The 21,772-nt window shown below is 40.8% G+C and overlaps 1 protein-coding gene across 2 annotated transcripts in view; it reads left to right on the forward strand.

Moving 5' to 3' along the window:
• The window catches only part of Abcb11 (ATP binding cassette subfamily B member 11), a 73,467-nt gene continuing 51,695 nt past the window's right edge, over positions 1 to 21,772 (forward strand). For both annotated transcript variants that reach the window (XM_035446491.1, XM_035446492.1), the window contains exons 1-8: positions 1 to 76; positions 1,428 to 1,449; positions 6,930 to 6,981; positions 7,737 to 7,975; positions 13,334 to 13,421; positions 14,496 to 14,629; positions 17,105 to 17,276; positions 20,984 to 21,108. In XM_035446491.1, the coding sequence (XP_035302382.1) occupies positions 1 to 76; positions 1,428 to 1,449; positions 6,930 to 6,981; positions 7,737 to 7,975; positions 13,334 to 13,421; positions 14,496 to 14,629; positions 17,105 to 17,276; positions 20,984 to 21,108 (908 nt within the window). The remainder of the gene's footprint in view (positions 77 to 1,427; positions 1,450 to 6,929; positions 6,982 to 7,736; positions 7,976 to 13,333; positions 13,422 to 14,495; positions 14,630 to 17,104; positions 17,277 to 20,983; positions 21,109 to 21,772) is intronic.

The raw sequence follows: 21,772 nt of genomic DNA on the forward strand, positions 1-21,772 counted from the left end.
ATGTCTGACTCAGTAATTCTTCGAAGTGTGAAGAAATTTGGAGAGGAGAATCATGCTTTTGAATCAGACGGATCATGTAAGTAGCCTTTGTATTCACTCAAGGCTTGTGCAAAGAAAAGTAAAGACAAAAATGAGACTAACCCATTGAGGTTTCAAGACAGAGAAAAATCAAGCTACAGCATGTAGATTTATTGTTGGGCATATGCCTGACAACCAGCCAGTAGGCTTTCTCTAGAATCCATGTCATATCACGTCTGAAAGTTCTGTGTTGCAATGCACAATTTGTGAGTGGGTGGAAGTGTCTCCCTTGAGAACTCTTTCCTAGGTAGGGTAGGTTTGTTCATCCCTGGCCATTACAGTAACTTTGTCCTGTATCATTACTGATCACCGTGGCAACAGTAATAGTTAAGGGTTCTGCTCCTGGCAGGAATGAGAGCTTATGGGAGGGTTGTTGCAGCATCAGTCCCTGACATGTTGTGAGCATACACTCTAAGCTGCTATGCATTGATTAAATCATATGCTTCTATATTACGCAGATAGAGAAATTAGAACTTTGCAAACTTTTTTTTCAAGTTGATAAAAATCATATGAGTTATGATTCATGGAATCACAGTTTTAATCCAGTTTTCTGATTTTCAAGCCCTGTATCTACACTGTAATGTGTCTTTAGTCTTACTGCAACTGTATTAAAAATATCAGCGGAACAAACCAGGAAATGACGGCCATGGTAACAAGTATTCATCAGGGTTCTTTTCTCTGTGGCTTCCTTACGTCCCTGTAGATACCCACCTCCATTTCCTAATGACATTTGTTCTGCATGTGCTGAAAAAAAAATAACCTGCAGCTCCATCTTATAGGTTTTGGTGCTGATGAAGTATTAAAGACACCTTGTAGCCCATCTGGGGTCTATTAGACAGAAAGATTTCAGTGTTTCTAAGGAACCAACAATAAATTAATTTCCATTTCAGCAGATAATTTTAAATAAACATATTCACTTCAGCTAATTTAGAAATTATGGAGACTTCCATCAGCATGGTGGCTCACATCTGCAATTCCAGCCCTGGGGAGACTGAAGCAGGAGAATTGCCATGAGTCTGAGGCCACTGTGGACTGTAGTGCAAGGTGGCCTGCATGCACTACAGAGTGAGAGACCCTGTCTCAAAAAGACAAAACAAACTTTTTTTTTGATATTCAGAAAATACAAGTATTTTGTGATCTGGAGAAAAATCCAAATATATAGTCAAAGCAGCAGGAGGGAGGGAGAGTGGGAAAGAGAGGAAAAGATGGAGAGAGCTAACAATTATTTTATAGTATTTCATGAGTAAAAGTAATTCATAGAATTGCTTTTGGTTGACTAATGATTACGATCGTGTTGCGCTTGGCCATGATTTTATTAATCTCTTTATACATTGTTTTCATCCTGACAGGTAACAATGATAAGAAACCAAGGTGAGTGGCCATTCCAGCAGCACAGCGTCTTCTCTAGGATGGCTTCAGAGTGTTCCTGTAAACACAGAGCAGAGCAGAGCATTTTCATGCACATTACTTCCCATGCTTGGCGTGCCTAATGCTTTCCTCTCTTTAAAGCCTCGTGGGATATCCCTTCCCGACTATTCCAGGCTTCTTCTTTGCATCCAGTCCACCAGGACTGCTAGCCCACACAAGCAGGAAAGAGTGGGACGATAGGTATGATCTCATGAGTGTTAGGTGTAGCATGAGTTCTAATAGGTCTTAGTAATGAAAACTCGGAGTCAGCTATCAGGGGGTGAAAGCTGAAGGATCAGAGAAGCAAAGCAGCCAGTCACTAGAGTTCTAACCTCTACCAATGCTCAGACCGAAGGGGCTATCCTGTCCATCCTCCAACTGACTACTACAGAATGCCGCCTCAAAGGAACGCTCCTTAGACTGCATCCTCAGACTGACTGCCTCTTATATTCCTCTCTCTGCCCAGCCATATCACTCCTGCCTCCACCTGCCTAGTGTTGGAATTAAAGGCGTGTGATCCCAATGCTAGGATCACCTTTGTGTGAACTCTGTTTCTCTCTTACTCTGGATCAATTTCATGCAGCCCAGGGTGTTCTTGAACTCTATCCGTGAAGTACTGAGATTAAAGATGTTTGCAATCACTGCCTGGCCTCTCGTGGCTAAGCTCTGCGCTCGGATCTTCAGGCAAGCTTTAGTTGTTAAAACACAAACAAAATATCACTACAACTTCATCCCACCTCCAAGAGGTGACTATATAAACCTAAAGTTGAATTCTTAGAGCTTTCTCTTCAGCACTTGAATTGACGTGTAAATTGTATATGGGGCAGGATTAGATGGGGTTGGCATCAGAACAGAGGCACCAGGTGAATTCCTCATGTGGGGAATGGCAGAAGGTTAGTTTAAGAAGTGTGATGTTGCCAGGCGTTGGTGGCGCACACCTTTAATCCCAGCACTCGGGAGGCAGAGGCAGGTGGATCTCTGTGAGTTCAAGACCAGCCTGGTCTACAAGAGCTAGTTCCAGGACAGCCTCCAAAGCCACAGAGAAACCCTGTCTCGAAAAACCAAAAGAAAAAAACCAAAAAAAAAAAAAACCCAAACAACAACAAAAACAAAAACAAGAAGTGTGATGTTTTTCATGTCAGAAGAAGGCCGTAGCAGCGGTATGATTAACTCTGGGTTAAATGGAATCAGGTAGCCCTGGTCCTCCAGAAGTCTCACTGGGAGGGCAGAAAAGAAACAGAGTCACTCCCTCATCTAGAGGAGGTCGTTTTATTTTTTTTCACTAATCCTTTTTCACACAATGTGTTTTGATCATGCCCCCCCAACTCCTATCACACCCTCGCATCTCCCTACCCACACAACTACATGTCCTCTCTCTCTCCTCTCTCTCTCTCTCTCTCTCTCTCTCTCTCTCTCTCTCTCTCTCTCAAAAAAACCTCACAAAAATGAAAATCCAAACAAACAAGCAAAAAAAAAATCCAATAAGGCCAAAAATGTCAATAAATAAAAGGAATTTTAAAAGCCCACAACAAACTATTATGGAATTTGTTTTGTGTCAGTCAGCTACTCCTGGGCATGGGGCTTGCCTTGGAATATATGGAATATATATCCAGTGGCACACAATTGGAAAAAATGGATTTTCCCTTTGCTAAAAGGTATCGATGGCAATAGATTATCTGTTTTATTTGTTTGGTTTTTTGAGACAGGATTTCCCTGTGTAGCCCTGGCTTATCTGAAATTCACTTTGTGGACTATGCTGGCCTCACAAAGATCCTACCAAGTGCTGGGATTAAAGGTGTACACACAGCAGCACACACAATAGCTCCTCTGTTAAGGGTGAGAGACTGTGTCCTCTTTGTCCTTTCAGTGCTGGGACCCTGTCTGACTCGATCCTGTGCAGGTCTTGTGTGTGCTGACCCAGTCTCCATGAGTTCCCATGTGCATCAGTCCTGTTGTCTTCTGTCCCGCGCCTGCTCTATATTCCTCGCCAGCAAGAAATCATACGCAGGACACTCGGATCCTTCTGCAGACAAGCTTTAATGCATCTTACCAGAGTGGAGACTGAACAGAGACATTGAACCAAGAAAACTATCCCTATATAAAGGCTGACCAGCCGCCTGGGACGTGTTATCCTATGAATGGCTTCAGCTCCTCAGGCAAAAATGAGCCACGGGATAGGCAGAGATCAAAGGAATGGAGATTACCCAGCGCCAGTGAAGTAATTCACATCTTGGTGTCTTTAGGCACCATTATAATGCAGGAACCGGCTTCCTACATATCCCCCTTTTTTTATTAATTAATGAAAAGGCTTTATATAATAATAAGCAAATAGGTCACCCATATGTTGAGGGATAGAGGCAGGGGTTGTACCTTCCCAAAATCAAACATTAAGACTGTGTACGGGAGTCACCATCAGGCTGTTAGCTTGACCCGAAGTACTCTCGACCTGTCCTCTGCCGTTTTTCTGGGAAAGGGAAATCTCAGGGCAGGTAACCCTTATGCAGGTCAACGTACCTCCCAGAGAAGCCTGTATAATAGGCAACTCTGTGCGATGCCTATGCTCAGCATCCCTCTTTGGGCTGCCCAGACCAGACACTCTACCCTGTGCAGTGAGCCTAGGCTCCGGGTGTGCAAGAGCTGTCTGGCCGGCGGCCTATTGCTTAGCCAAAATATAAGCGCTTGGGTGATCTCTTGGTTTGAGCCCTGGAGCTTACATGCCAGTCAAAAGTAACAGCAATCCGCAAGCGGCTGCATCAAACAATTACACCCCCACCCCTTTTCTCACAGACCAGCCAAAAATAACAGCAATCTGCAAACGGCTGCATCAAACAATCATCTCTACCCCTTAAGCAGTGACAATCTCTCCGCCAAGGGCAGGAGTTAATCTGGATAACAATAGCGGCTCTCAATTCCCGGGGGAGAGGGTGGAGTTTCGACTTTTGAAGGTCTGAAGGGGCTCTTCAGGTTGAATCTTTCTGGGATCCACAGGGGATTCTCTTCATCCTGTGAGAAAACACAATATCGCTCCCCTGGATCTTATGAGAATAGGATCCGGGCCTTTCCAAAAATCAGTTAAGGTATCTTTCCATTTTACCATTTTCTTTTTGCCTTTTAGTTTTTGAGGTGAGACGCTTGGCCTCGGTATGGCCCCCAGCGTTAATGTTAATGAGGCTTTAAAGCCCCAGGCATTCCAGGCCTTTAAGAAGTGTTGAATAGCAGGCATGGCCTTTTCCCCTATCAAAGACTGGGAAAGCCATCTGTAATTTTCTCCGCTCCTCTGATGGTAAAAAGGAGTCGGTACCAAATAGTGGGTGTGTTGATAGAAGTACATCCGCTGAATTAACAGGCGATGGCCTCATATTTGTTTTTACTTTTGGCAGCTCCTCCTCTAGCTCTGCTTCCTTGTTAGAGTCTAAAATCTCAGAGTCTGAGCTGCTCAGCTCCAAGGCTTCCAGTTTCGTTGCAGGGCAGAGGCTAGGTTTCGAGTCCTCATCTCTCCTAAATTTACCGGGGTGTGACCGGCCATTCCCCATTCTCTCTCCCTCCTTCTCTGTCTCTCCCTCATCCAGCTGAGCTGTTCCTTTTAAAACTTTATCTCTTGAGCTTTTAGAGTCATCAGAGCTATCAAGATTTAAAGCTTTACACACTCCCTTGTCAGTAGACATTCCAGGAGGTCCTTTTTTCTTATTTGTTGCTGTACACACTCCCTTGTCAGTAGACATTCCAGGAGGTCCTTTTTTCTTATTTGTTGCTGTACACACTCCCTTGTCAGTAGACATTCCGGGAGGTCCTTTTTTCTTATATTTTATTGTTAGGCGCGCCCCCTCTCTCATCACATTTGGTTTCTGATATGTAATTCTGGACTTCTTTAAGATTGTTACAACAGTGAGAAAAGTCAAAATAGCTCCTAGTAAAAGCATAGAAGCCTCTATATTAACCTCCCACAATAGCAACATTCCCAAGTCAAAGTCCAGAAAAATCATACCTCTCCGAATTTACCATCCTGCAGTTCTGAATCCGCCTTGTAGCCAAGGGGTCTCCGCGGTGCTGGAGATGTTAAGCTTCCCGGGTTTCGGCACCATATGTCCCGCGTGCGCTCTGTATTCCTCGCCAGCAAGAAATACACGCAGGACACTCGGATCCTTCTGCAGACAAGCTTTAATGCATCTTACCAGAGTGGAGACTGAACAGAGACATTGAACCAAGAAAACCATCCCTATATAAAGGCTGACCAGCCGCCTGGGACGTGTTATCCTATGAATGGCTTCAGCTCCTCAGGCAAAAATGAGCCACGGGATAGGCAGAGATCAAAGGAATGGAGATTACCCAGCGCCAGTGAAGTAATTCACATCTTGGTGTCTTTAGGCACCATTATAATGCAGGAACCGGCTTCCTACAGTCTTCCTTAGAGTCCTACATCACCTCTGGCTCTCAAGTCTTTCTGCCTTCTCTTCTTCCCTGAGCCTTGAGGGAGGGCTTTGATGAAGACATCCCACTTAGGGCTGAGTGCTCCGAAGCCTCTTCCTCTTTGCAGGTTGACCAGTTGTGGATCTCTGTGTTAATTTCCTTCTACTGCAAGAAGAAGCTCCTCTGATGAGGGTTGAGTGTTGCTCTGATCTATGGGTATAGCACCATGTCATTAGGAGTCATTAGTGCTATGTTCTGTTAGCAGAATCATAGTAGTACATTTCCCCCAAAGCTCATGAGGAGGGCACATTAATAGGGAGATAGAATAAACAGTATACATTTAGAAAAAATACTGCAATGGTAGTTACTGAGAGCATGTAACTGTTTTTCTAATAAAAGAGTGAAGTGGAAGTGAAGATTTAAGATGGAATGTGGGTTGCAGGACAGATGTTATTGAAATCCTAACATCTTAGCTAGGGAATGCCCTGCCGAGGAGGATGAGGAGACTAGGAGTGAGAGTCCCAAGTTAGAGTAACTGTCCACGTGGGTGTCTAAGAAAGGAGGTTTTGGGAGGGAGCACATTGGCAAAGGTGGGTGACTGGCTTCACAAGAACTAGAATATGTATATTTGATATCTCCTCTGATTCCAGTTAATGTTGCCTGTACACACATGGGTCTGTGGCTGACCACTGGAGTATGGGCAATTTACTAAGGGTCTTATTTGTGAAGAAAACGCACCCCCCCACACACCCCTTCAGATGCCACTGACTGCCTGTCGCTCCTTAATTAGGTGTGGGGCCTTGTGAACCCTTTCCCCATCCATGTTGTAATGGTGATCGGTGTGAACCTGTGCAGGTGTTGGTCAGGCACCCCCAACTGTTGAGAGTTCATGAGTGCAAAATACTGGGTTTGGCCAGAATTTCCCTGCCAGAGGGGGAATTGTTTTCTTATTAAATAATGACTCTGGAAGTACCGAGTAGGGAGAATTTCTCATCAATTTTGAAAAAAAGACCTTAAATTCCTGTTTTTCTTCTCAGGTCACAAGAGAAAAAGAAAGGTGAAAACATTCAAGTTGGCTTCTTTGAACTGGTAATACAACCATGCTGATTTATTAGGTTGATTTTGCAACTGTGAATGATTCATATCCTGGAGAAAGTGCCAATTCTTTAGTCATATTGGCAGGATCTAACTCTAGTGATCAGCCGTGCAGTCATGAGCTTCACCTGTGTGGTAGCATGCTGAATAGTGATTTGAAATTCATTGCTCAGTAAACTCACAAGTCATGTTCAATATCAGCATAGCCATTTGGAATAGAATCAGTGGACTCACAATTATAATTTTGATAAGGAAAACCATCAAATAACTCCCAAAGCAATAGATCATATATAGCCACTTTTATGAGAAGTCTTTAGAAATTTAGAAATTCCATAGCTTAGGGAGTTACCCCAAATTAGTATAGGATGGAGGCACTTCAAAGCAAAAACGTTTCCCATTGTCCACATAGGTTCTTTGGGCTGAGAGCCATCTTATTTCATTGTTAAATGCTCACACAGTATATCTACCTGGTAATGGCATCAGTGAAGATGACTTGAGAAGTAGTGAAGTCAGCTCCTGACCTTAGAAGAATAGATTCAAAGATTTGGATGTAATGTGAGAGTCTAATGTTTTGGACAGTTGTTGGATAGTACTTCTACATAATTAGTGTGAAGACAACTACTTAAACATGACGCCCACAAGCACCTGGTATTGACTGCTGTTTATCAGAATTGAAGTGAAATTAAATAGGCCTTCTACCTCACCTGCTTCTCATATATAAATAATCTCTGAACCTTTTGTTTTTCAAGTTTCGATTTTCTTCGTCAATGGACATTTGGCTGATGATTATGGGAAGTCTGTGTGCATTGCTCCATGGAATAGCCCTGCCATGCATATTTATTGTTTTTGGCATGATGATAGATGTTTTTATTGAGTATGACATTGAAAGACAAGAACTTTTGATTCCAGGAAAAGTGTGCATTAATAACACCATTGTATGGATCAACAGCTCCTTCAACCAAAACATGACAAATGGAACACGGTGTGGGTAGGCTACTTTTCTTTTTTCTTTTTGTTATATCTTGAAATTCAAAAACTTCCAAAGACAATATTGACTGAGTTGGAATGACATCTGATACAAAAGAACAGAAAAACAAACTTATCCATGTTGATAGAAATTCCTTAATTTTGCAGTTTTTTCCCCTTCTTCCAGGTCTTAAAATATCAACAGTCACTGCTGATCAAATACTTCAGCAGCAAGTAACTATACGCCTGAGCATGACACTGTCCGTATTTATTGCCACTCAGGAGAGAATTTTACTTGAGTCTCCTAGAAAAAAGCTCCTTCCCCACTTACCTTTTTTTTTTTTTTTTGCCTCTTGGCTCTGTCCCCTCAACATGTGTTTCATGTGTGGGCTACATTAGAGGAATAGGAATCAATAGTTACAGCCAGTAGTTAAGTTTCCATAGAAGAGTGGTTTGTTGGTACAGTGACAAGAGGTGGCCTTGAAGAAATAGCCAGAACTCAGACTACCATGGTCTCTGAGATACACCCAACAGACCACTTTGTAATCAGTGAGTCTGAAGTATATGTGTGCCAACTCTCTGTTGTGGCATTCATTTTATACCTGCCTTGTGCTGCCTCAGATGCAGAACAAGTTCATTGGCACATATGAATCCATATGCTCAGGTTCATGAGTCAAAGAAAGGGCATGCCCTTCTTAGAAAGACACTTGGGATGGCTTCCTCAAATAAATTTTTGATTCTCATATTAATTTTTGAAGATGTTGATTGGGTTGATTTAAATTATGAGTCTTTCTAAATCATTAACATTCTTTTTTGATGTCATCCACTTGGAGGGTTTTTCATTCCTTCAATTAAAAATCTTTGAGTGTCAATTAAGTAACACTGACTTGTAGAAGCATCAGGGACACACAATCCTGTGAGTTACATCCTTGTTTTTGCAGAGCTGGTCTAGTCACTCATTCAGTGATCATTCATAGTAGCGCTAGATGATGAAAAAGCATAAAATTTTATGCAATGCATCGCACTACCCTTTGAAAATTACTAAGCAGAGACTGGGGAGATCACTTATTGGGTATAGTGATCTCTATGTGAACATGAGGACCTGAGTTCAGATCCCTGGCACCCACATAAAAAATCAGGAATGACATATCAAGTTGAGGTAGGACTAAGCTCCTCCCTTGTATTAAGGCTGGGCAAGGTGACCCAGCATGAGGAATAGGTTCCTGAAAGCCAGCCAAAGTGTTATGGACAGGCTCTGCTCCCATTGTTAGGAGTTCCACAAGTAGAGGGAGGCCTACTCCTTTCTGAACAGAAACACAGGAGGAGTGGTTTGGGGGAGGGGGGGGAGATGTGGGGAGGGAATGGGAGGAGAGGAAGGAAGGGAAAACTGCCATTGGGATGTAAAATAAATGAATATGTTTAATTAATAATAATAACAAACATTAAAAAAGTCTGGAATGACAGTGTCTGCCTCTGGAAGCCCAGAGCGGAAGGAAAGGGCAGAGAGACACAAAAAATCCCAAAGCTTGCTGGTCTGTCAGCCTTGGCAATCAGTGAGCTCCAGGAGTGGTGAGAAACCCTGGCTCAAAACCAAGGTGAGAATGTATGTGAACATAGGCATTTTAAAAGGTAAATTTAACAATTAGCAAGCCAACCCACTGGAGATAAACTTGCTGGCATCTGAATTTGTATATTCCTCTAAGCTTGCAAGGATATATTTTTCTGAGGGACTAACCAGTTCCTAAAAAGAGACCAATTTCAACGAGCCCTTTAAAGCTCTCCATTTCTTTTGGAGGGCAGAAATGAACTACTTTTTTGAGAGTGATATCATCACAGTATTGATAACACTGGGCCATTAAATCCTGAAAATAAATGTTAGGTCAAAATGCAAGACACTTCCAGGGCATTAGCTGCCTATAGACGTTGTTAGGTGAACTAAAGAACAAATCTAGCCTTGGTGTTACACCACAGGCATTGATTGATAAGCAAGGAATTTCCTGTTGTTACCACCACACCTGGGTTCCTTCTTACCAGGTCTTATACCTAGAATTGAATAAGTGTTGCAAACTGGCATTGCATAGAATCTGTGACTCAATCTGGGGGAATATTGTTCTCTCGGTAGTAAGCCTGTAATCTAAATATTTAAGTTGTTTTTAATTTCAACAAGGTTTTTTAATTTTAATCATATTAAATCTGTACTATTATTAAATCTGTTTGCTAAGTATTCTGTTCTTTTTTGTTGCTATTATAATAATAGCAGACTAATTTTCTCAATTGCATGGTGGGTTTTTTTTTTTTTTTTTGCTGCTGCTATATAGATACACAATTTATTAGAGTGCTGATGTTGACTTCCACAACCTTGTTGCCCTATTTATTAGTGCCAATATGTTTCTAATGGAATCTTTAGAACTTTCTACGGAAGATCACCACATCTAATAGAGACAACAGTATTTCATCTCTCACTAGATGCTTTATTCTTAGTTTTATTTTTTTCTTGTACAGTTGCTCTGAGCCCGTCTTCCCATACAATGCTATGACACTGTGCACTCTTGTCTTTATCTTGACTCTGAGGTGAAGTCTTTCATCACTGAGAGTGGTACTAGCTGTAGGCTTCCACAAGTGCCTTTTATCATATTGAGGGAGTTGCCTTCTATTCCTGGTTTTGAGGAGTTTTTAATCATTATTAATCATTAACAGGTGTTGAGTTTTGAGACGATGTGGGGTTTTTTTGCATTATATTTATATGGCCTATATTACTGATTGACTTTCATATGCTGAACCACCAGGAATACCTTGTACTTAGTAACGTGTGTGATCCTGTTAATATGTTCCAAGAATGAATTTGTTAGTGTTTAGCTGAGGATGTGTGTGTGTGTGTGTGTGTGTGTGTGTGTGTGTGTGTACATGTGTTTGTGAACTTGTGTATGTAGATGCGTATGGAGACCAGAGGTCATCATTAGATGCTTTCATCAATCATTCTCCACTTTATTTTTATTTATGTTTTAAAATTAATTTATGATCTGATAGTTTCAGCTATGTATATAATACACTCTGGGCATACCCATCCCTCCACCCTCAATTGTCCTTCTCATAACACTATCATCCCTTCCCCTTTCTGACAGTATGCCCCATCCCACTTTTATGTCTTTTTGTTTTGTTTTGCTTTGAGACCCACTGGCTTTAACCAGGGCCATTCGTGTGAGCGCAGATGTGAAGGTATCTGCTGGGGCACTAAGAACTCACTAGCTATTTCATTTGGGTTTGGATCTTTCACTGATCCCAGAGCATACACAGTTTGCTAGATGGTTGGCCAATAAGCCCCAAAGTGCCCCTGCCTCTGCCTTCCCAGGGCTGGCACTGCAGGTGCATGCAGTGTGGCTGGCTTTTACATGAAGGGTGGGAATCAAATTCAGGTTCTTGGGCTTATGTGACTAGCACTTCATCAACTGAGCATCTCCTGGGCCACCTAGTTGTCAAGGAGTCTTGTGACTATATTCATTAGACATATCAGCATGTGCTTTTGTTGTTGTTGTTGCTGTTTTGGAATGAGGTAACTAACGTTGGACTCAGAGTGAATTTCAAAGTGTTTCTTTCAAGTCTACTTTTTTAAGCTTTAAAATAAATGGTATCAATATTAAACTGTTTGGTAAAATTTATCAGTGAAGCCGTCTAGTTTTTCCCTTGCTGACTGGTTTTGATTGTTGGTTCAGTCTCTGCTGGATATGGATCTGTTCTGATTATTATTTATCATTATTATTATTATTATTATTATTATTTGATGACATTTTGAATTAATATATTAAAATTGCATGTATGTTTTTGTGCAAGGTGTTTTAATATGTATATACATTGTGGGGTGGCTAAATTACCCTAATAATATATATATATTATAATATATATATATATATATATATATATTATATTATATACTTTTTGTGATGAAAACACTCAAAAGCCCTCCTTTAGCATTCTCAAGTATACAAAGACACAGTTACTAACTGTAATAGCTGTGCTACATAATAGAAAGAACTCTTACATTTGCTCCCTTTGCTACCAACTTTTCTATCTTTTGATAAACGTCTCCTGGTTTCTCTAGGCGGTGGTGGTACATGCCTTTAATCCCAGCACTCAAGAGATAGAGGCAGAGGATCTCTGTTCATAGGGAATAAAAGTAAAAACTGTAAGGAAGTGAACTCAAGAGACCCATTGACTTAAATATTTTTTTAAATCCTCAAGTTTTATAACTGAATTTGAGATTACTTTCTAGTTCTAGGCTAGATAATGAGATTTTAGACTTGAAATCTGAAGCACAGCACATAAAAAGAGAAAATGGCCCTTTCTACTCAAGGCAAACTCAGGTTATCAGGGGACAGTGACATCTGGAATCATTCAGGATAGGACATGTGCACTGAAGAACCTCTTCTCCTTTCCTTTCCTAAATAAGGAGGATCAGTGCCATTTAACTAGTTGTTAAAGGCCAGCATCATGAGCAACAAATATGCCCATTCTCACTTTACAAAAATCCCTTGTTTCCTGGCATGTCACAGCACAATGTTATCTGTGGGAGTGAAGAGAGAAAGAGAGGGGCAGCTCCTTAGGGTTCCTTGTGGTTATTTCTTCTTCAACTCCTGAATTAATCCTAGTGAGAGAAGCTTTGTGGGCTGTAGTCAGCAGAAAGCTAGGGCTAATGGGAGGGGCTTTCTCTCATCCGTAGGAATATGACAACCACATTTTAAAATGCCACTGTAGGATAGAGAAGGTGAAAACTGGCTTACTTTCCCAGAGGTGTGAATAGTAAGCTCTGATTGACAGCTCACCTATTTCTAAAATTATCTTTCCAGGCAGCCCAACTGGCGGTTAAAATTTTTCTCTGCATGTGAACGAGGAAAAGGGTCCAGCTGAATCCCTTTGGGCCCAGTCTCTTCTAGAAACTGCCAAGTATTATTGCACAATCCTAGCATCTTTGTGTAAGAAAATAAAAAGGGTGGGCTAGGCGTTGGTGGTGCACACCTTTAATCCCAGCACTTGGGAGACAGAGGCAGTCGGATCTCCGAGAGCTCAAAGCCAGCCTGGTCTACAGAGTGAGTTGCAGGACAGACTCCAAAGCAATACAGAGAAACCCGGTCTCGAAAAACCAAATAAATGAGTAAAAAATAAAATAAAAAGGGTGAACATATTTGTGTGTAATTGGTGCTGTAAGCTCTATTTAGGGATTTGACTAGATAGATCATTTATAATGCTACATTGATGAAACACAACGTCTTCCCCTATTTAAGAGAAATGTGTAGTAAGTCTATGTTAAAGCCCTCTAAACTTACCAGTGCAACCCTTGATAACTGGATTCTACTTGTAAATCTCAGTACTTTTCCCTCTTTTTAAGGTTGTTGGACGTCGAAAGTGAAATGATTAAGTACTCTGGCCTCTACGCAGGAGTCGGCGTGGCTGTATTTATCCTAGGATACATTCAAGTTAGTCTCACCTCCGTTTTATTTACAGACAGACATCTGGCCTCGTAGACACCAAGATGAAACGGGAAATGTTGTTTTTAGCTTTTAAATTGCTTAGAAGCCCTAAGAACTGCAATTCTACTTAGGAAGCATGTGAGAGCGGGAAGGTTCACCCGACAGCTGAGCGGGATGCAAACTATTGCGCAGGGAAATGGAGTAGCTGTTTCCAGGGATGCGCTGCCTCCCTGACCGCCCCTATCTGCTGCTCTTCTCAGCCCACGAATGAAGAGCTGCGGTGTATCTGTAGGCTGAAGCTGAGCAGCACGGAGAAAGCTGGCCATTGAGAGATTAAGAACACAAAGAGTACATTCCCCTTTCTCTTTCTTTGCTGAGGTCTAACCGAATGACATTCCAGGCCCAATTCTGTAATTCTGCATCAGATTTTCTAGTCTTAAGCCTTATTAAAGTAGAAAAATACTTCACATTTTGCCATCAAAGGATTCCAGGTAACATTAGTTGTAAAGAGAAACGGATCCATTTCTCTCATTGTGGCTCCGGTTGTCATGATACCTATTTTTTTTTTAATTAAGGGAAATCAATTATCAAATGAGATTCTCTGCTTTGATCATGATTTTTTGGCTTACATTGTCCTCAAATCATTTTTGAACATGGATGCCTAGAGGTGTTTTTCACAAGGGGAAATTTGAGAAGTGGTGTGCAAAAGGAATGAATGTAGAGTATGTGTGTCTTAGTGTGGATGCTTCAAACCTGTTTTACTTGATGTGGACAGTGAAACTTATTAGGCAAAATTCAAAGGCAGTGGCTTGTCCACCTGCCAGAAGTGGAGTCAAAGCCAGATCTCTGGTCACCCCTGCAAATGTTTGCTCACCTCCCCACTAGCAGGGGGCATCAGAGCTCATACCTTGATGCCCCCAGTAGCAGGGGGCATCAAGAAGAGGCCATTTGTGAATGGCTCCCTCTTCTTTTCAGCTTCCCAACCATAATGATGGGAAGTGCTATTTTTCAGAAAGAGTAGAAAGAATAAACAGATGTGCTTAACGCTGCAATGCTAAATACACCTTTGTTGACTTTCAGATAAGATTTTGGGTAATCACCGGGGCTCGTCAAATAAGGAAAATGAGGAAAGTTTACTTTCAGAGCCTAATGAGGATGGAAATTGGATGGTTTGACTGTACTTCTGTGGGAGAGCTGAATTCAAGATTCTCTGAGTAAGTAGCTGGTACAGCTATGTTATAATGTATAATTTTGATTAAAAAAATCACATAGTTATAAGTTCAGTTCGTGTTAGCCCAGCAGGTGAAAGGTGGAGGCAGAATGATCAGAAGTTCAAGGCCACTGTTGCCTATACAGGGTATTTAGGCCAGCCTAAGCTACATGACACCTTGGTTTAAAAACTATCAAATAAATAAATAAGAATAAATTAGACTTTTATAGGTATGGCATGTTCGTAGAGAATAGTTTATAATAGAGTTACTAAAATAGACAGGCTTTTACAGATTTGTTTGTAGCTCATTGGTCAAACTATTAGACATGAGTTATTACAGGGGAGAGTTTAGATATGTGTCCTTATTTGACATAAGGTGAAAAAGAGAGATGGCTACGACAACCTATATATATGTGGAAAAAATACACTTGGAAGTAATTATTTTGCTATATCTATGGAGGCACAGAAACAAACCCAAAAATAAATTCTAAAAGCAGCTTAAGAAAGTTAAATAAATTCTAAAAGCAGCTTAAGAAAGTTAAAAACAATTAACGACAACAAAAAATGAAAAACAAAAAATACACAAACAACTGACACCAAAACAGCTTACAGTAATTGGACCCTTTGGAACTGAATTTTGAAGCCTTGCAAAAGTCTTATAGGTTATACATACCTTCCCTCTTCCAGTAATGTACTTGGTAGCTTAGCTGCACACACGCACACACACACACACACACACACACACACACACACACACACACACACACACACACACACACCTAAACAATGCACCTAACAACCCTGGACCACACCTGTATCAACTACGTGAACAGATCTCTCTAAACAATGCGGTAAGTTTCTTCTCCCCTAGCAACCATCATCAAACTTGGGTAGTTTCCACTGAAAGCATATCTGGGCAGTTTCTACTGAAAGTATATAGTAGAAGGACCTGAAGTGCTTTTGAGAACCTGCTCAGTAGAGCAAAACTGTCCTTGGGTCTGTTTACCACCGTATGCCTGTGCATAACTGGGCACCATATGATTAAAGTCAGACACATTGTAGAAAGAGACATACATAGTAGGGAGAAAAAAATAATGCTCTCATTTATCAGTAAAAATAGAGAAACATCCAAACTATGCCCCTTAGTAACCAGCTCCTCTTTTCTTTAGATCCCATAAAAACAGATCCCAGGCCTTGTGGTATGGGGCCGCTGAGTACTCTCAACTATGTGACCTGTGTCAGTCTTGACAGTGTATTCTCTGTACTCTGTGCTATCACTGAAGTCCAAATAAAGCTGTCTTGCTCCTTTTGCAAATCTATGTGAGCCCTTATTTTCAGTTATCGGATAAGAAGCTGAGAACCTGGAAACACCCCGTTTAGATCCTGCCTGCCAGTAACAAAAGTAAGGGAGAGTGGAAGTTCAGGCTTCTTAGAGTCCAGAACATAACTTTCATTGTCTTCTGGTGACGTTAAGCATCTGTTAATGCTCACAGAGTGAAGAGAAAGTTATGTTAACAGATGCTTAACGTCACCAGAAGACAATGGTTGACCACTGGGTAACATCTTGGGTTCCTTCTTGCTATTAAATACCAACCCCTGTTTGCTCCATCTAGACAAGAGATTAGGGGAATGCCCTCAGGCTTATGAATTTTATGCAGTTATGTTCAACCAATATTGTGCAATTCTTTACATTCCTGGCTTGGAAGCTCTGGAATAACCAGAATCCTGGTAGGAGGCATAAGATGAGCAAGCAAAGAAGTGGTCCAAAGTAACACACAGTGGCTGCTAGTTATACTGAGTATTGTTCTATATACTTGTACATATTAATTAGTTTGACTCTAATTACTGGACAGTAAGGTGGGTTCTGCTATTATCATCTTTTTATAGATGAGGAAACTGATACACAAAAATTTTAATAATTTTCCCAGGAAGAGCTTGCATTCAAACTTAGAGTGTGGTCCCAGAGTCTGTGATCTTAGCCTTATGCCTACAGATAGAATATAATAAACATAGACACAGTTATATACAGACACACACACACACACACATCAGACATATATAGAGAAAGACATATAGACAGGCAGACAGACAGACACATACAGATTAATCACTTTGCTTTGGAGAGATGGGGAGGCAATATGAGTTTTTCCTGGGGATGATCCAGAGTTTCGGGAGCCACATCAGCTTGAAAGTTAACACACGCATGCACACACACGTGTGCATGTGTGCGCGCTCACACACATACACACACACACACACACACACACACACACACACACACACACACAAAACCGACTGTAAGGAGAGCCATTATAACATTCCAAGGTGTGAGAAGTGTTTGAATGTTTAGGAAGTAGTCCCCACTTCTTGTTAAAGAGCAACAGTGGGAGGAGACATAGAGAAAGAGAGAAAACTGTTTCAACAAACACTTGAATTGATGGAATTCAGTTGTATTGATCTGCCTCTCTCTTGTTTCTAGTGATATTAATAAAATCAATGAAGCCATTGCCGACCAGCTGGCCCACTTCATTCAACGCATTACAACAGCCATCTGTGGGTTCCTGGTAGGACTCTACAGGGGTTGGAAACTGACCTTGGTTATTCTTTCTGTCAGTCCTCTCATTGGGATCGGAGCAGCCATCATAGGTCTGGTAAGAATGCTTTTTTATTTCATTTTTATTCTGTTCCATGGGCAGATGTACATTTACAGTCCAAAACATAATGTTTGTGTCCCTTCCCCAAGGGTAGTCAATGTGATTATCATTATGTTGATTTCTAATGTTTGATTATTCCTCAGTATTAAATAATGCTCCATAGGATATGAATTAATGATGTTTAGTAAGGTTATCATTTGCCTAAGAGCAGTCCACTGCATTTATTAAGCATCTTCTATTTTGTCAGGAACTTTTTGAGGGGTTCCACACTCAGAATCTCTAATTCTTACTCAGAAGGAAAGAGATAACACCATTTAGGATTCAATAAATGGAACTCAGAGAAGCAAAGGGAACTATCTAGGACTTGGACTTCACAACTAGACGTTAAGGAGAGCCTGATGCCTAGCCCAACCCATCTGCAGCAGTCCTGTTGCTCCCCATGCTTAGATGCTCAAAAAGGTACAAGTATACACAGATCAGTGATTAGGTGTAGGGAGCCGTTCCTACATTCTCCATTACAATTTTGGTGTCTGAGATTTCTACCTTCCAGCACTGTGGATTCATTCTGAGTGTCAGCTCTGGTACAGTGTCTGCCCCTCACTTCAGTTATCCAGGCCCAAATGTAGGAATAGGAGTTTGGGGTCACAGCAGCTAAAAGTCTTCCCTGGATTGAGGAATTATTATTTTTTTTATCTATAGAACACATTTTTGAAAAAATCTTTAGCTCACAGGTCATGGTATGAGGTGTGCTGGGGGTTTACTATAGATAGAATTCAAAGCAATACTTGGACACCATTGAACAGCAGCTGTTAATCACCATAGTGATTGTTTCTAGTAAAGTGTTCATACAGCCACTGATAACACTCAAAGGCTTCCCCGGCAATATAGAAAAGTAGCAATATAGAAAAGAACTCACTTCACAAAGCCACCTGACCGTACCACTCACAAGCATATATGACTGAAGAATAACACGTTTAATCCTTCAGAACCTCAGTTCCGTTGTCTTCGATACAGGGTTAACAGCCTAAATCATGTGATAATTCCTATGGGGTACTATCCATGTTATACATTAAATACAGTGTCTGGCACACACACACACAAAAGACTGTTAAAAGATTTTTTATTATTTTTAAAAACTCACAAGACCTGGAAAGCTCTACAACTGGCTTTCCTACAAACCTCTTTCTTGCCTCACTCCAGAGAGCCTCAAATTCCACTGAAGACCCAAATGGGCTCTGAAAAAAATTGCTTGGCTTTTATTTTTCTTTCTATACTTATTTAACTTTTTCTTCAAGCCTGTGATAAATTGATATGCACATATCTGTGCATCACACACTGTGTTTTCACACCTTAGAGATGGAATGATTGCCCTCAACTTGGTTTTAACGGGACTTCACAGTACAGTTTTCTTGTGTCACCTAAGTGCCTAAAATTCTAGCTTCTTGATTTGGAATGTTCTAGTTCTGCATCTTCCTTCCTTTGCATTCATATCTATGACTGGTTGTCCCTGTAAAATGATACCAGCAACTTTTGTCAAAGATAGGAGACACACACACACACACACACACACACACACAGAGAGAGAGAGAGAGAGAGAGAGAGAGAGAGAGAGAGAGAGAGAGACAGACAGACAGACAGACAGACAGAACACACACCAGAAGAGAGAGAGAGAGAGAGAGAGAGAGAGAGAGAGAGAGAGAGAGAGAGAGATGGGCAACATATATACACTAGTGCCGGTTGTGGGTTTTGTAACACCCTTATCTTTAGGATGAGAAACAAAAGCAATTGCCAGATACTACAGAATATGTGTTTCTTTAACTCCCAATGTGTCCTATTATTAAGCAATGTGGCTTATTAATAAAATTGATATTGTTCATAATTCTTTAATGCTGAGACTACTATGCATAAATGTATGTAATTCAGTAATAAATTAGATAAAGGTGGGGCAAAAGCTATATTGCCATCAATCGAGCCTGAATGTGATGCCAGTGTAGGCGAAAAGTCTTTTTTTTTTTTAAGATTTTTTTTCAGATTTTTAAAATTTGAATTACAAACAAGATTGTTTTACATGACAATCCCAGTTCCCTTCTCCCTCCAGTCGTCGTCCTCCCCAACCACCCCCCCAACTAAAACCTTACCTATCACATATCCTTTCTGCTCCCCCTGGATGGCAAGGGCTTCCATAGGGTGTCATCAGAGTCTATTGTATCCTTTGGGCCTAGGCCCACTCCCATGTGTCTTGGCTCAGGGAGTATCTATCCCTCTAAGTGGAATGGGCTCCCAAAGTCCACACCTATGCTAGGGGGTAAGTACTGAACTACTACAGGAGGTCCTATAGATTTCTGAGGTTTCCTCAATGAAACCCATGTTCCTGGGGTCTGGATCAGTCCCATGCTGGTATCTCAGCTATCAGTCTGGGGAGCAAGAGTTACCCGATGTTCAGGTCAGTTGTTTCTGTGGGTTTCACCAGCCTGGTCTGGACCCCTTTGGTCTTCTCTCGTCCATGTATGCCTCTCTTAGGGTCCTCCTTGTTTACTAGCTTCTCTGGCAGTGTGGATTGTAGGCTGGTAATCCTTTACTCTATGTCTAAATCCATATATGAGTGAGCACATATCATGTTTGTCTTTTTGTGATTGGGTTGCCTTGCTCAGAATGGTTTCTTCTAGTTCCATCCATTTTCCTGCAAATTTCAAGATTCCATTGGAAAACAGTCTTTTCAATTTACATATTTTATAAAATGTGGACTGAGGAAATAATAAACATATTGCTAAAGTTATTTTTTATTTATTTTGTATTTTATAACTCTGTCTAATATTTTGCTAATGACAGTTCTCCTAAAAGTCTAGGGGGAAAAACCTGTTAGAATAGGCACTTTCATCACCTGAGTACTGTATATATTTTAGATTTCTGAGGTAGGTGAGTTTCCACAATATTAACTTTCCCCCTTGTTTCTTATTGTTGTCTGGTTGGTTTTGCTTCTGACAGGGTCTCATTTATCCCAGACTGGCTTCAAACTCATGTAGAAAGGGCTGATCTTGAATCCCTAATTCTCTTGCTTTCACTTTGCATATGCTATGATTACAGGCATATGTCACCATGCCAGCTACTTTTCACTAGGACTCAGTTCAAATACAATTTTAGAAAAGTAACTTAAAAAAAAACTACCAAATGCAGTTGTCTTTTTCTTTTGTAAAAATTTAAAATTTAGCAAACCCTTTATATTTGAGTCAAAATATTTAACCTGATGCTTTCTCCTGTGGAATTACCTCTGCAATTCTGTGTCACTGTGTACTGTGATTCTGTCATTCTTTACTCTGGACAACCATGTGCCTACACGGGCCTCCAGTCTTTGCCTCTGATGTTTATAAATTCTACAGTGGTTTCTTTCCAATAATAATGGAGTATGTGTGTCATAGTTTGACTTAGGAACCTCATTATTATAACAACTGAAATACTAGTCTTACCAGACTTGAGGGCACTTAACTCTGAGAACATTTTCATTGAGATAGATTTTTAATGTAATTTTTGTATACCAAACTCCAAACACCCATGGATGATGTTTAACACAAGCTAATCTTGGACCAGCTTTTTTCCTTGTATTACAGTGAAAATCCAGTGTTTTGTTAAACCATGCCATTTATTCATTTTCTTAAATGAACTGTTGACTGACAGGCTAACTTCCTTTTTTCCCCTCTGGATTTTAGAGTGTGGCCAAGTTCACAGAGTTTGAATTGAAGGCTTATGCCAAAGCAGGATCTATTGCTGAGGAAGTCATTTCATCTATTCGAACAGTGGCTGCTTTTGGTGGTGAGAATAAAGAGTTGGAAAGGTTGGTTATTTTGAACATCTATTGGTTTCCTGAATTTCATAAGTCAATACAGTTTCTTATTTTTTCTTCATCTTGTACAAAGTGGCATATTCACTATCATTTAGAGAAACATGAGGGGACATTTGTTTTTCAAGAGTTGGGTCAACAAACATTTATGGCCAGAGTGCCTTAAAAACTCTAAAGCAATGTTTCCTGTTTTCATTTTCCCTTGTGGATCTTGCCATGGACTGGGGTAGTCTTGAGCTCATGGTCACCTAAGTATTAGAATGAAAGGTGTGTGCACCACACCCAGTTCAATATACTTTTGGAGATGGTTTTTAGAGAGTTGAGATAGTCAAGAAACTTGTTTCAGACTCTGATCATGTAGAAATGTATATATACTTCATGTCAGCCTTCAACAGCAACAGCATGTTCTGTCGTTGAAGAAAAACCTACACAGCACAGAAATGCAAAAAAAAAAAAAAAAAAAAAAAAGAGCAAATGATACCACACCACACTGAAAAGCTCGCAGGCACAAAGGAAACACCTCACAGAAAAGACAGCCATCAGAAAGGGTGAAGCTGTATGTAAACTGTGCATCTGACAAGCGACTGGAAGACAGAGCATGTAAGAAGCTTTAAAGAACGTACTAGTAAGATAGTGATGAATCCATCTTGAAAATGAG

Source organism: Cricetulus griseus, chromosome 6 (genome assembly GCF_003668045.3).
Source record: "Cricetulus griseus strain 17A/GY chromosome 6, alternate assembly CriGri-PICRH-1.0, whole genome shotgun sequence".
Taxonomy (NCBI): Eukaryota; Metazoa; Chordata; class Mammalia; order Rodentia; family Cricetidae; genus Cricetulus; species Cricetulus griseus.